This window comes from Oryzias latipes, chromosome 21 (genome assembly GCF_002234675.1).
Source record: "Oryzias latipes chromosome 21, ASM223467v1".
NCBI classification, from domain to species: Eukaryota; Metazoa; Chordata; class Actinopteri; order Beloniformes; family Adrianichthyidae; genus Oryzias; species Oryzias latipes.
Genome location: NC_019879.2, coordinates 4469325 through 4482552, shown reverse-complemented (window position 1 = coordinate 4482552; position 13228 = coordinate 4469325). Strand labels below are relative to the sequence as shown.

The 13228-nt window shown below is 37.1% G+C and overlaps 1 protein-coding gene across 3 annotated transcripts in view; it reads right to left on the bottom strand.

The window, feature by feature from the left end:
* Positions 1-13228, bottom strand: part of adcy5 (adenylate cyclase 5) — an 82646-nt gene that overhangs the window by 26089 nt on the left and 43329 nt on the right. For all 3 annotated transcript variants that reach the window (XR_002292707.2, XM_020712840.2, XM_020712839.2), the window contains exons 2-3: positions 12182-12331; positions 10581-10702 (exon numbers count right to left, since the gene is read on the bottom strand). Coding sequence is in view for 2 of the 3 variants with exons in the window: in XM_020712840.2 (XP_020568499.1) it covers positions 10581-10702; positions 12182-12331 (272 nt within the window). In the remaining variant the exon portion in view is untranslated. The remainder of the gene's footprint in view (positions 1-10580; positions 10703-12181; positions 12332-13228) is intronic.

Here is a 13228-nt window from a genome sequence, read left to right as displayed (position 1 = left end):
TGGACAAAAGAAATAGAGAGAAATATATAGTAGAAGAACATATACACTCACCTGAGCACAGGTGTTAGCCCACCTTTGCACTAATAGTTTGCATGATTGAATGAATGAAAGATTTCACACTAGTTGGTTTAAAGGCATAGGTATGCGTTCGTGAACACTATCTGTTTTGTGTGCATGTTGACATGTGGACATTTTTGCGGCTAGCAGGTGTGTTGATAATATTTGAGTGTGTGTGAACAGGCCCCGCCCTTTTTGTACTACATTTGAACCGTACCGTAACGATAAACAACCAGTAAACCTGTCTGCTCTATGCTGCTTCATGGTCTTACCCCCCTTCCCCTCCTATTATCACCCTCCTACCCCCCCCTCTCTCTAACGTCCCTCTCTCTTCTTCCCCTCTTTCCTTTTCCGTCCGGTCCAACACCAAAGATATTCAAACATGATTGAAATTAATAAAGTTTGGCCTCAATTACAAAAGGGGTTTATTCAGACATACCTTTGGTTTGTCTGAAGATGAATAACCCCTCTTGTTAAAATAAAATATGTCCAACACAAGAGGCCCTCAGCTCTCATCTGTTTGCCTAGCTGTTGGACAGGACAAGTAAAAAAAAAAAAAAAAAAGAAATAGAGAGAAATAAGAGTGACAAAAACAAAAAGAGGGTGTGTGGTTTATTTTCTATGAGACTTTTGTTGTTGATATAAAAGTGATAAGTTGAATTCTTTTGGTCAAAATTGGACACACTGGTGTGCGAGTACGACACTGATGGAGAAGAGAGGTGTGAGACTGGGATTACAGCTGCTTTGGGCAGTCGTGCATAAATGTAATACAACACCCGTAAATCCAGTGTCTAACAAAACCTGAAACGGCATTTGTGTTAATAACGTCTGGCCAAGGAGAGCGTGGGGAGTCATGGGTAATAGCTGCCTGTAAAAACATTGAGTAGGGACGAGGTAAACCAATAAAGCACAAGTCTTTTTGGTGATCGAGGCTTTTTCATTACTCTCCTGACACGGCAGCAGGACTGCTGATCTCACTTGGCTGAATCATTTCTCTCAGTGAAGAGGACAAAGCAGCCAGGCTTACAGGTAAAGGCCTCAACATTCACAGCCTTAGCAATGATGGACAGGGTCTAACACCTGTGAGAAACCTCCTCTCTAATGCTTTAAATGTTCTGGAAAATCAAACTCTTTCACTACGAAAAGGGCATTTTTGCTTTCAATTTTTCTAAATAAGTATATTTCTTTCTCTGAAACCAATTTTTCTTAAGGGCAGAAAAACAAAAACTGATAGGCTTTAGTTAACACTGGACCAAAAAACTAGCATCGTGCTTTGGGTGTTATTCTTAAAGAAGTGTCTTTTGAGGAACCTACTTATTTGGGACTTTCCAAAGGTTAAATAACCACTATTAATCTAATCCCATATCAAAAGTTCTTGTTTTTTGTAAAGAATGATTGAAAGTGAACCACAGCATAAAGAAAACCTAAAGAGAGAAAATTAATTAGCCCAATAAAGTCAATTATGAACACTGAGATTATTTGGATTTTTCTAACAACATGCTAGAAAAAAACTGCTAGGAATTTAGAATTTTTGCAGTCGGTTTTCAGAAAATAGTATCATGTTGTCAATCAAATCATTTCAAATATGAAGTTTACACTTTTTACTCCCATCATTACAACCTTTACTCTTCATGGTAGTAAAACAAAACAAAACAAAATACCGCTGAAACAGACGTTAGTGAGACTACTCTAATGCTCAACTTTGTTGGTAGCATGTAAAAAAAACTCAACACCCAAACTTGTTTGGAACTGATTAGAAAAAAAAAATAGATTGATATTTTGACAGAGCCCCATGTACCTCTCAAAATGACTTCTACATCAGTGAGCACAACCAGAATGAATCAATATATAGGGCGCAAAAAATCCCATCATCCTTTTCCTGTAATCCACTAGCAAGCTTTATGTAGACTTTAAAAAGTTAACATTTTCAACACTTTCCTGAACTTTGAGGAAAATAATAGAAGTAAAAGTAAAAAGACAAATATAAAAAAAGCTCACATGGGTCCATGGATTACATTACACAAAGCAAAGAAAACTGTTTTTTCTACAGCATATCAGCTGTGCGTTTCCAACTATAAAGAGTCATCCTGGTGTGTTTTGGGGCTTTGCAGGCTTTTGCTCTTGTTGCATGTCAAGAGCACGTATGGGTTCGAGTGAACCCGAGCTTTAGATGTTTAAATTTACCCAATTTGGATCCAGAGATGAAAAGGATTAAATGTCCCCTCGTCTGGGAACACATTTCTGAGAATAATTGATTGCTTTTCTGTGAACTGTTGCATGGGAGGTCCAGGGAAACCAGACACCAATCTGGCACGTTCAGAAACAATTCTGACTTCTTGGGTTGAAGAGAGGATGACCAGAGAGGAATGCAACAAGACAAAGTTTGAGAAAAAAATGTTGTATTTTATCTGTTTTTAGTAGACATTAAGAGTAGGAAAAAAAGTTAAAATGCAAATATTACAGGACATAAATCTGATACTTAGTTGTAACATTTGACTAAAACTAAGGTCCAAAAAAAAACTATTAGCTTCTCTGCTTTAGTGTCAGGATAAGATAACAAGTTCTACGAAAACCCTCAGCTATTACATCAAGTCCCACAAAAGTAAAAATGTTGACATTTTGTCAAGATTTTTTCTTTGTTTAGCTTTCTGAAAGAGCGCCTTTTAGTTTTTTGAATACATACTATTATGTAAAATGTTCTGACCCGATGACAACTTGCATATAAAAGGGTTTAGTATTGTCATTACAGTTTCTTAGAAAAGATGAAAGACCTAAATCTGGGACAGTATTTGGCTTCAGGTCAGTTCTGGATCAATAAGGTCTTTATGAAATAATTCAGTTTGTGTAAACCAGAGCAACCCTAATGAAGAAACCCCTCGAGAACCTTTGTCTGCCTCAACACTACTAGAAACCCCAAATCTAACGGTGAAATTTCAAGTTTAATATTTTTCTTTCAACTTCAAAAACGGCTACAGTGCCTTGCGAAACGTTTCTGCCCCCTTTAACTTTTCAGCCTTTTACCACATTTCAGGCTGCAATCATACAAATATAAAACTATATTTTTTTGTAAAATCAAAAGGGGGACACAATATGAAGTGGAATGAAATTTATTGGATATTTCAAACTTTTTTAACAAATATAAAAACAAAAAAAATGGGTGTGCAAAATGATTCAGGCCCCTTAAGTTAATACTTTGTAGCCCCGCCTTTTGCTGTGATTCCAGCTGTTAGTCTCTTGGTGTATGTTTCTATCAGTTATGCACATCGAAAGACTGAAATTTTGCCCATTCCTCCTTGCAAAACAGCTGGAGCTCAGTGAGATTGGATGGAGAGCGTTTGTGAGCAGCAGTTTCAGTTCTTTCCACAGACTTTCCACTGGATTCAGGTCTGGAATTTGACTTGGCCATTCAAACACCTGGATATGTGGATATGTAAACCATTCCATTGTAGATTTTGCTTTATGTTTTGGATCATTGTCTTGTTGGAAGACAAATTTCTGTCCCAGTCTCAGGTCCTTTGCAGACTCCATCAGGTTTTCTTCCAGAATGGTCCTGTATTTGGCTCCATCCATCTTCCCATCAATTCTAACCATCCTCCCTGTCCCTGCTGAAGAGAAGCAGGCCCAAACCATGATGCTGCCACCACCATTAAATACAAAAACATTACAGTTTATATATTTATGTTTGAAGCCTGAAATGTGGCAAAAGGTTAAAAAGTTCAAGGATACTGTCGCAAGGCACTGGAAGACAGTCGAGTTTGTTAGTCAAGCAACTGCAAGTTAGAGTTGATCTGAACTTGAGTTTGGAACGGAGATTTTTAAAACCAACTAAAAATTTAAAAACCCACCAACATTAGGTAATAAACAAAAACAGGATTTAAATGACAAACTTCCTAATTTTCGTCCAAAATGTTAAAATGTTCCTGTGCCGTGTTTATTTTTTTTTTCATACAACATAAAACTCAATGTTGCAAGCTTTTTTACTTTCTCATTTAACTTTGCTGGACTTTTTCAGGAGGATCGCGGTTGTTAGATTGGATGAAGAACTCGTTTCAGTAGAAATGTTGTGGCAGCACACAACTTTTGCAAAACTGACATCTTTGTGTCAATTTAATATTAAGTGTCTTTGTGTAAGTAATGATGCAGAAAGTGGATATTTGGTCAATAACAAAAGTTCCCTTCAAGACTTTGTAATGTGACCATAGTTAGAAATGACACAAAAGGTTTTCTGTAGGTTTGCACATACTGTAGCTGCTGTTTTGGTCCATTCTTCCATCCAGATCTTCTCAAGAGCTGTGATCTTTTAGGTATGTTGCTGGGCAGCATGGACTGCCAACTCCCATTAAAGTTTCTCTATTATATTGAGCTGTAGAGATGGAAAGGTCCGCTCCAGAACCTTGAAATGCGTTTTAGGTGTGTGACTTGGTTGCCCAGGCGATGTTTGGATCATTGTCTTGCTGAAAGATCCAGCCATGTTTCATCTTCAATGCTGATGGGAGGAGGTTTTTGCCCAAAATCTAACCATACAGGGCCCCATTCATTCTTTCCTTAATAGGGAACACTTATCCTGTCCCTTTGGTCCCAAACCATGATCTCTCCACCCCCATGCTTCACAGAGGGTATGGTGTTGATGGGATGCATCTCAGCATTTTTCCATCAGTAGCCAGTTCCCCCACTCCCCTTGCTCACTAATCTCTTCTCATCAAGATATTTGCCTATCGTAGACTGGTTACTCATGCTGGATAGGTTGCTGTCTTCACAGTTTAAGGGTGTGGACAAGTATCTTTAAAACATGTAACCAGATGGCATTAATACACGTAATGAGTGGAGGACAGAAGAGCTTCTTAAAGAAGAAGTAACATGTCTGTCAGGGACAGAATTCTTGTTTGTAGGAGCTAAATACTTATTGTCTGCACCAGTAAACAAATAAATTCTTAAAAAAAAATCATACAATTTGACTTCCTGAATTATTTATTACATTCTGTCTCTCACAGTAAACATTGTAGAGCTTATTACAGACGTTAATTTAAACCAGAGGCAAAGCATAAAGCACAAAAACAGCTCCTTCATTGCCCATTTCCACTAAAAGCTGCACCTAAAGTTAATCAGTCACCTCCTAGCTGAATCAAAGCTCTGCTTTGCTGGCATCGCCAAATTCAGAGACCCCTCCCCCTCCTCTTTTTTTAGCCTCCTCGCCATCACAGACCAGCTGCTTCAATTAGCTTCACAGCCACTCATTAAAATGCCCACCTTTGGCGGCTACACCAATTAAACACACTTGTAGCATCCTTTTGACATGCAGAAGTTCCCAGAAACCAGTGGCACTTGTGAGATGCTTTTTTTCCCCACTTTCATCTTTTTTTCTTTAGAACTCAGCTGACAAAACACAAAATGGGGGGGGGGGGTCACATTTCTTCAGCAACATAACAGTGAGGACGATTAATTACCGTTATTCAATTAACCAATTTAATTGCAATAAAGTCTCATTGAAACGTTTACATATTCTCAATAATTTTAGCAAAAATTATTTGCACTTCTGAAATGAAAACTAAACCCTAAAATAACTTAATTTGAAAAAAGAAAAACCTCAGAAATGACAAAAAACAAAAGAACCCCAGTGAAATAGATCCATCTGCTGCTCAGTTTGTGCTAATTCTTGGTTAAACCAGAACAGTGAGCCCAAAAGCTCTGAAGGTCAGTTCCTCTAATTTATGTAATGTGCTCTCTATGCTTCTCTCATTCAGTGTTCCTGGCCTACATACCAACAGCAGCTAGCGTCACTGTTTGGGATGATTCCTTCTACATTAAAAGGGCAACCCAGCAGCATCAAACATCCACCCCTGACCTCTCTTGCATAAGCTCCTTAGCCAGCACACATTGTTGCCCCATTCCTGAAGCCACAGGACTTCATTTGAGTGGATTAACACAAATGGGTTACTAAACTCGTTTAACGCACAGAAGAATTCGTACCACTAGACAATTTGGTGGGTGATATTGTCATTTAAAGTCACTAAAAGAAGAACCAGACTAAATTAAACCCTATAAAACTGTTGGGTAAATTCAGTGAATGGTTTTACTGTTAGGCCTTTTTTTCACGGATACAAATGACTTTTGCTAAAAACACAAAACATCAGCAATGGAGAAAAAAATAGGAAGGTTGGGACTGCTTTACCAAGCTCTTGTCACAGCAGACAAACAGCATGGTTCAATGGAAATAAACTGCCTTCAAATAAGACATTCAAATTTAAAAAAAATTAAATAAAATAATAAAATGATTTTAAATCATCGCAAAAACTTTCTATAGTGTTCTACACATACATACAGTCAGTATTTTTATTTATTTACCACTTTATGTTCACATTCCATCAACCAGTGCAGTGCAACTTCGGAGAAAATGCCTTAGAAATCCACAATTCATTGAATTTCTTTTTTTGAAATGGTTCGTCATGAATATTTTTTTTCTTATTGCCCCTTCCTTATAAAAGCCCGAAAGCTTGGTTTGGTGCGAAACAAACGAGCAAACAATTGTCCACCTGAAAACAAGGCACTGAGGTATTAACTTGCAAGTGAATCTTGGTGAGGTTTACTACAGTACATTTGTAGTTTGACTCTTCAGAAGAAAACAGAGAAAAGGTTTTGTAAGCTTTGCATTTTAGGTAAAATATACTTTAAAAAAAAGTTAACAGCGCATATATGAAAAAGTATAACTGAAGACAAAATTGGGAAATGCCTTTCCAATAAACATGGTTTAGTGAAGCTGTAGATTAATCTGAGTTTCCAACTAGACTTCAATGCTCAATAAAAAAGGAGAATTTCATGCTATAAAGGTGAGATGCAAAACGTTTGGCAAGTCTTTTTGATCATTTTAGAACTAGCTTAGAAATAAAGAAAGTTTATTACATGACCAACCAACCTAATACATTTTTAAAATGTGTATTTATTAGTTAGATTTATTCTCCATGGACATTGATAATGAAAAGTCCATCTTAGCTTTGACTGATGAACCAATTGGGCCCATAGAATCTAGTTTGCACAATGTCCCTCAGTTTAATTTTGGTCAACTTTGGTCAAATTTTGGTTAATTTTAAAGTCAACTGAACCTAGAGACTTTTTGTTGTTCCCATATGCATCATTGTTAGTTCACACAGCTGTTTACCCCGAATTGTAATAAATATTTCCCAGACAACCATGTTAGTTTTTCACTCTGCCTTGGATGAAAGGACATTCTTTTTGGAAAGACCTCTTGACTGGCAGGCATCAACAAACTTCAAACCCCTAGCAACCTCCCCACATCTCTGCTCCACTCTGTTTGTCCTTTTGGCTCTTAAGTTGCAGCAGTGGGAGCTGTCAGTTCCTTTCGTCTTGTTTCTTTGCCTCTCAGCAGAGTCCCAATTACGGAAAGACGCTGACTGCTGCCCAACAAGCTCAGTCACACCTGGTTACCACGGCTCACCATCCACAGCACACTCACAACAACAGGCCAGAACTCAGCCAAGCTCAGCTGGTGTTGCTAATGTGCTGCATGCTTCCCAGAGAGTCGCATAAAAACTTGCACTAACCCTGAACCACACTGTTTTTAATCCATTCCGGGTTCTCCTCTTCTCTCTAACAGCGAAACTGCATTGTAGCTTTCTGAATGCAACTAGTGCTGCACATTTACAGCAGATTCTTGCAGCAAATGACGCTTTAGGTTAGAATCTGTTTAAGAACATTGTGTCTGGGAGAAAAAGTACATGTCTTGATGTTCCAACACATGAGGGAGGGCCAGATCAAAGTGATAAGTTTCCTCAACAGCTCTTTTTTCCCCCCACTGTCTCAGCTAAAGACTTCTACTCACACGTTTGTTCCAGCTGCTGTGCGGTCTTGCTTTCATCACTTTGGAGGGTCTCGCACGAATAAACCCCAGTTTACTCAATAGTCAGAAGAGACAGAAACCCAAGCAGACACTTCTGTGCTTTCAGTGATCACAGCAACGCTACCGAGTGCAGGCTGTAGTCTGCCCTAAGACCATAAGGAGGTGCTAAACATAACCTCAATCCCCTAACCGCAACTATCCCATGGGGTTACACAGAGTTTAATTATTTCCTCCATCATGAGAAGGCTTTAAATGGTTGTGGGTCAGAGTTGCAGTGGCAAAACAAAACCTCACAGAATAAGAGACTTCAACAATGGCTCACACTGCAGCAATGGGTCTGGAGGACAACCAACACAGGAGGCTGAACAGCCAAAACAAAAAAAAGCTCCTGCTGCAATTTCTTAAGAGAATTGGTTAAAATAATAAGTATAAAAATATTTTTAAAACGGCATTCAAATCCAGGAAGTTGTAGATTGTGCAACATAGTATGTGTAGAGTTTAGATCTTCTCAAAGAATATATTTCTCATAATAGGCTTTAAGACAGTTTTATGAAATAAAGATGAGAAATATTCCAACTATTTATTTAAGGCAAGCTAAATTGATGTTGTTAATCAACACATCGTCAAAAATGTGACATTTTACATTCTTTAATTTTATATTTTGCATGTATCAAATGAATATTTTATATATATATATACACACACAAATCCATCTATCGATCCATCTATCCATCCGCGTGTGTGTGTGTGTGTGTGCGTGCGTATATTGGGGTGAGCTGGACAGCAGAGTAAAGGCAAAAGGGCCAACAAGTGCTAAGCATTCTGGGAATTCCTTCAAGACTGTTGAAAGACCACATTTTGAAGCTTATCATAGAATGCCAAGAGTGTGCAAAGCAGTAATCAAAGCAAAAGGTGGCTACTTTGAAGAACCTACAATATGAAACATTTTCAGTTGTTTCACACTTTTTTGTTATGTATATAATTCCACATGTGTTAATTCATAGTTTCAATGCCTTCAGTGTGAATCTACAATTTTCATAGTCGTGAAAATAAAGAAAACTCTTTGAATGAGATGGTGTGTCCAAACTTTTGGTCTGTACTGTTTTTATACATTAGCCTTATATTGGACAAATTTCAGCATATAAACAGACATAATTGCAGTATTTTCATATACTGCAAAATGTATCATTTCCATTTATTTTGTGTAAAGGATAATGGCGTCAATTATCAGAAATTAACAGATGACTTGCAAGCCTAAACTGTCAGATGAAAAGCGGAGAACGGTTGCTTCGGCAAAGAAGACAGCGCAGTGATATAGAACATTTGGGGGTGTCTTTTTGAGATACAATACCACTGTCCATTTTCACTTTTTAAATCCACACCCAGCAGCTAATCAGAATCCAGTATTCCCCCGTACCATGGTATAAATCGTTTAATGATATACACGAAGATACATTAGCATGAAAATTTAACAAGTAAATCCTTATGAAATATATTGTCAAATAATATATTATGACATTTATTAAAGTTTGATAAGAGAATGACCAGAAACTGGGAGCAGATCCATCTTTTAAAGCACTGTCAAGTTAACAACATTTGACAATGACATATACACAAATGAATTTAAACTAATGCATGTTTAAACCAGTTAATTAATTTTGCCCTTCAAAGAGAAATTATTTTTGAAATGAAAAATAAAGATGCTGTCAGATCGCACAGTGTAATTGGTTTGCTCTTCAAAATTGTTAAAGTATTTTTTGAAAAGCTTGTAAAATCCGCTAGATCACATGTTAATTTTGTTCCATCCTACAGATAAAGGTTTCAAGTTTTTATAAGACATTTAATTAAAGCTTTAAGTTCAAAGCAAAGAGGCAAATTTGACACACGTTTAATTTAAAAAAGAGAAAAGCATTCCCTCTCGCTTTTAAACACTAGGAATGTTTAACATCAAACTCCAGAAGTCTAGCTGGACACAAGGGAAAGCCTTTATTTTTAAGATATTTTTAAAATAGCATCGCCGATTCTTTTTTTTGTGTCTTTTTTTATCTTTTAAATTACATCATGAACCCCATTACGCAAAATATTATTGGAAAATACCATGCAGCATGTTGTCATGGAAACATTTCCTCCTCCTCTGTCGCGGCCTGTGAGTGGGCTGCAGTGTTCAGCATTAACCTGGACTAAATTGTCATTTATTTTCAATTCTGTGGTTGCACAACTTCCTAACATGGTCTTGTTTAAATAATTTGGCCTTGGAGTGAGCATTGAATCTATTGCAGCAGCTTCCAATAGCTGAACCTAAATCTTAAACAAAAATTGAAGTTGAAGAACTTCTAGAATGTGAACAACGCTTGAATCCACATATTAGATACCTGAACTTTTTTTTTTTTTTTTTTGCAGATTCTTCTGTTAATGTAGCTAATACAGCAGCAGGTCATTCCAATGATTCCAGCAGATGTGCACAGCCTGCATAATTCTCAATGTTACTATTTACAAAAAATCTATCTCTCTAAACATACAGGTGTAAAAATGTGGTTTTTTTTTATTTGGCAAAGCTTAATTATAATTATTTGTCATCTGTGCTGAAGGAAACACAGATGAAAAGGAGTCTTATCAGTTCCATCAGATTCACACAGCTTCACCTCATCACATCCCCGTTTACTGATGTTACCTGACGTTGTCATGCTTTTGGATGTAGATCTTGTGAAACATCATGTCCTCCTGCTTGGCGTTAATGTCATCTTTCATCTCCATGGCAACGTGGCGAGGAAGTACTGAAAGCAGGAGACGCTCCTGAGTGAAAGAGGAGGGATATGAATTTAATGTGCATGGGATTGAGTTGACGGCAGGAGAGAGTAGCTGTGCAAAAATATTTATAAAGAAAAGCTGCATGCAGGGATAAAATGAAGGAGGAAATACAGCTCTTGTGGAGGAAAGTTGTTGTTGTGAAAAGAAATATTGTTATCATTGTTTTAAGCATGAACTAAATTTATAAACTGGAGAAAAATAAATATTAAAATGTGCTTTATTTTACTTTTACTCTAGTGTGCCTGTCATTTTCTAAATGCAAAAATATGTGGGATCCTAAAACCATACTGTACCACAGCTCTCATCAATATGACAAACTCACGTTCAACCATTTACTACAAGCTCCAGTCTGCACAACATCCTGATTTCATTAGTTAGCAGTTGTTAAGTCGTTTACTCTTATTGTTATTTCTTTCGCTTTTAATCAAGGGGTTAATTTTACAAATCGATTTCTTCCTTGACTCCACTAAAGAGAGCAGAAGTAGAAAATGAAGTCACATTAGTAATAAACGAGAAGAGAAGAGTCAGCTGTATACACTGTAAATACATTAGGAGTATAATACATTGTATAATTGAATAATTAAGTGTACATATAAGTTTATGTTTACTGTATGCAAAGAATGGTTTAGAAAAAAACTTTCTAACATACTTAGAAGAGATGAGTAACACGTATTGCTCCCACTGACAAGACTGGTTTAGTCACAAAGACATCCTTTATGGTCCAACTGGAAGAAGTGATCAGCCTGAGGAGGGCTCTTTTTTTTGTTTCAACTAAGTAACATTTTTACACAATGTAAATATTATAAGAAATATTGAACAATTAATTTACCACCAAATATGTTGGTGCAGTGTAAACCTGCATTCACTTACCATCATCCCTCTGGCTAGCTTACAGCCCCCCACATCCCAACACAGCACTAAAAATGGCGGGCAATATTGAAGCTCTCCAGCCGCACAGTTTAGAGCCAGATGCCAGCTCAGACGAGGATAACAAAGATGTTGATGTATCTTTTTTGTTTTTGTTTGCAAGTTTATGCATCAGAATAGAGCAGAGCAGTTTGTTTACATCTACAAGTCTGCTCCTGATTCACCGCAATTTAAAAAAAAATACTCAGAAGTGTTCATTTGAGTTTAATTTTCTTTATATACATCCTTCATCATCAGAGAAATGCAACAAGAATATGTAAAAAAAAATATACATATACATTAAAAACACAGTTTTCCGTACAGTGGGTCTTTAAGTAAATGATGTGAGAGTAGTAATACTATATTTTGGCATTTTTCTGTTGATTCTACTAATTTTTAAGGGGTATGTTTGCATTCTGAATGTCAGAATGATTTCCTTATTTGTTTTCCTTTCCGTTTTGTGAGTGGTAATTCTAAGCAGTAGCCATGTTAACATGTTTTACGACCAAAAAAAAAAACAAAAAAAAAATTGACATGAAGAATTGTCTGAAGGCTTACCTGCTGCTGGTTTTCCCTCTGAGAGTGGAGGCGTGCCTGAATGCATTCCCTGGTCTCCTGGAAGGCCTGCCTCTGGGAGCCCTCAGCAGGGTAATGGGTGCACACTCCAACGATATTGGTGCAACAGAAGATCAAGACGTTGGACACCAACTGTTAGAGAGGAAGGGGGAGAAAAGGGGGTCATTGTGTGGGAAAAGAGGATGCTAATAAGGAAAAACACATTTTACAACATCTTGAATACATCACATTTTTTAATTATTGCTGGGTGGTAAATGTTGGTGCGACTATACTGAGACAACACTGAGGTCAAATCCTACAAAGATTGGAATCTTGGATACACAAAGTAGGGAAAATCTGTGTCTGGCAAGTTCCCTTCATGCATAAATCAAAGCCTGACCTTGGAAATCTAATCAACTGTTGAGTCAATAATTTTTTTTTCTGTTAGTTGTTTGCAAATTACTCCAGTGAGCTGCCACAGCTTTGCTGCAGACTGAGTTACACATGCAAGCCAAGTGAGACACGAAACAGTTTTAGAGAGGAAGTATCAAAAAAATGTTTGAAACTTTTGATGTTTTTTGCATTTCACACTAACATTTGCTGTTTCTTCCGTCATGTTTTTACCAAGAAACATGAGGTGAATGTTAGGACATTGTAAGAGATCGGTATTGATCAAACGTGTATCAGCTTCTTTATGCAATAAAGCATTTATATTAGGCTGTTTCTAGCCAATAAAAGATGTACCACTCAGATGCAACACTCTTTAAAAAAAACAATTTGCTACCCGTTGTCATAATTTTCAATACATTTGGACTTCAAAAGCGTGGGTTCATATTTAATGGGAGCATATTGCTGTTGTCATAAAAATGTTATGTCATGTGGAACAGAGCCCTTTGTTAGATGTCTGTCTCCTCAGTAGACGAGGGTTTTGTCAAGTATAATTTATGTCGGCTTTTATTTAAATGAAACTGTTGCAGCAAAATAAAAATAATGTATTAGGGTGTTTGTTTTTTTTGTTTTTTTTTTTTGTTTTTACTTGTCCTGTCCAAC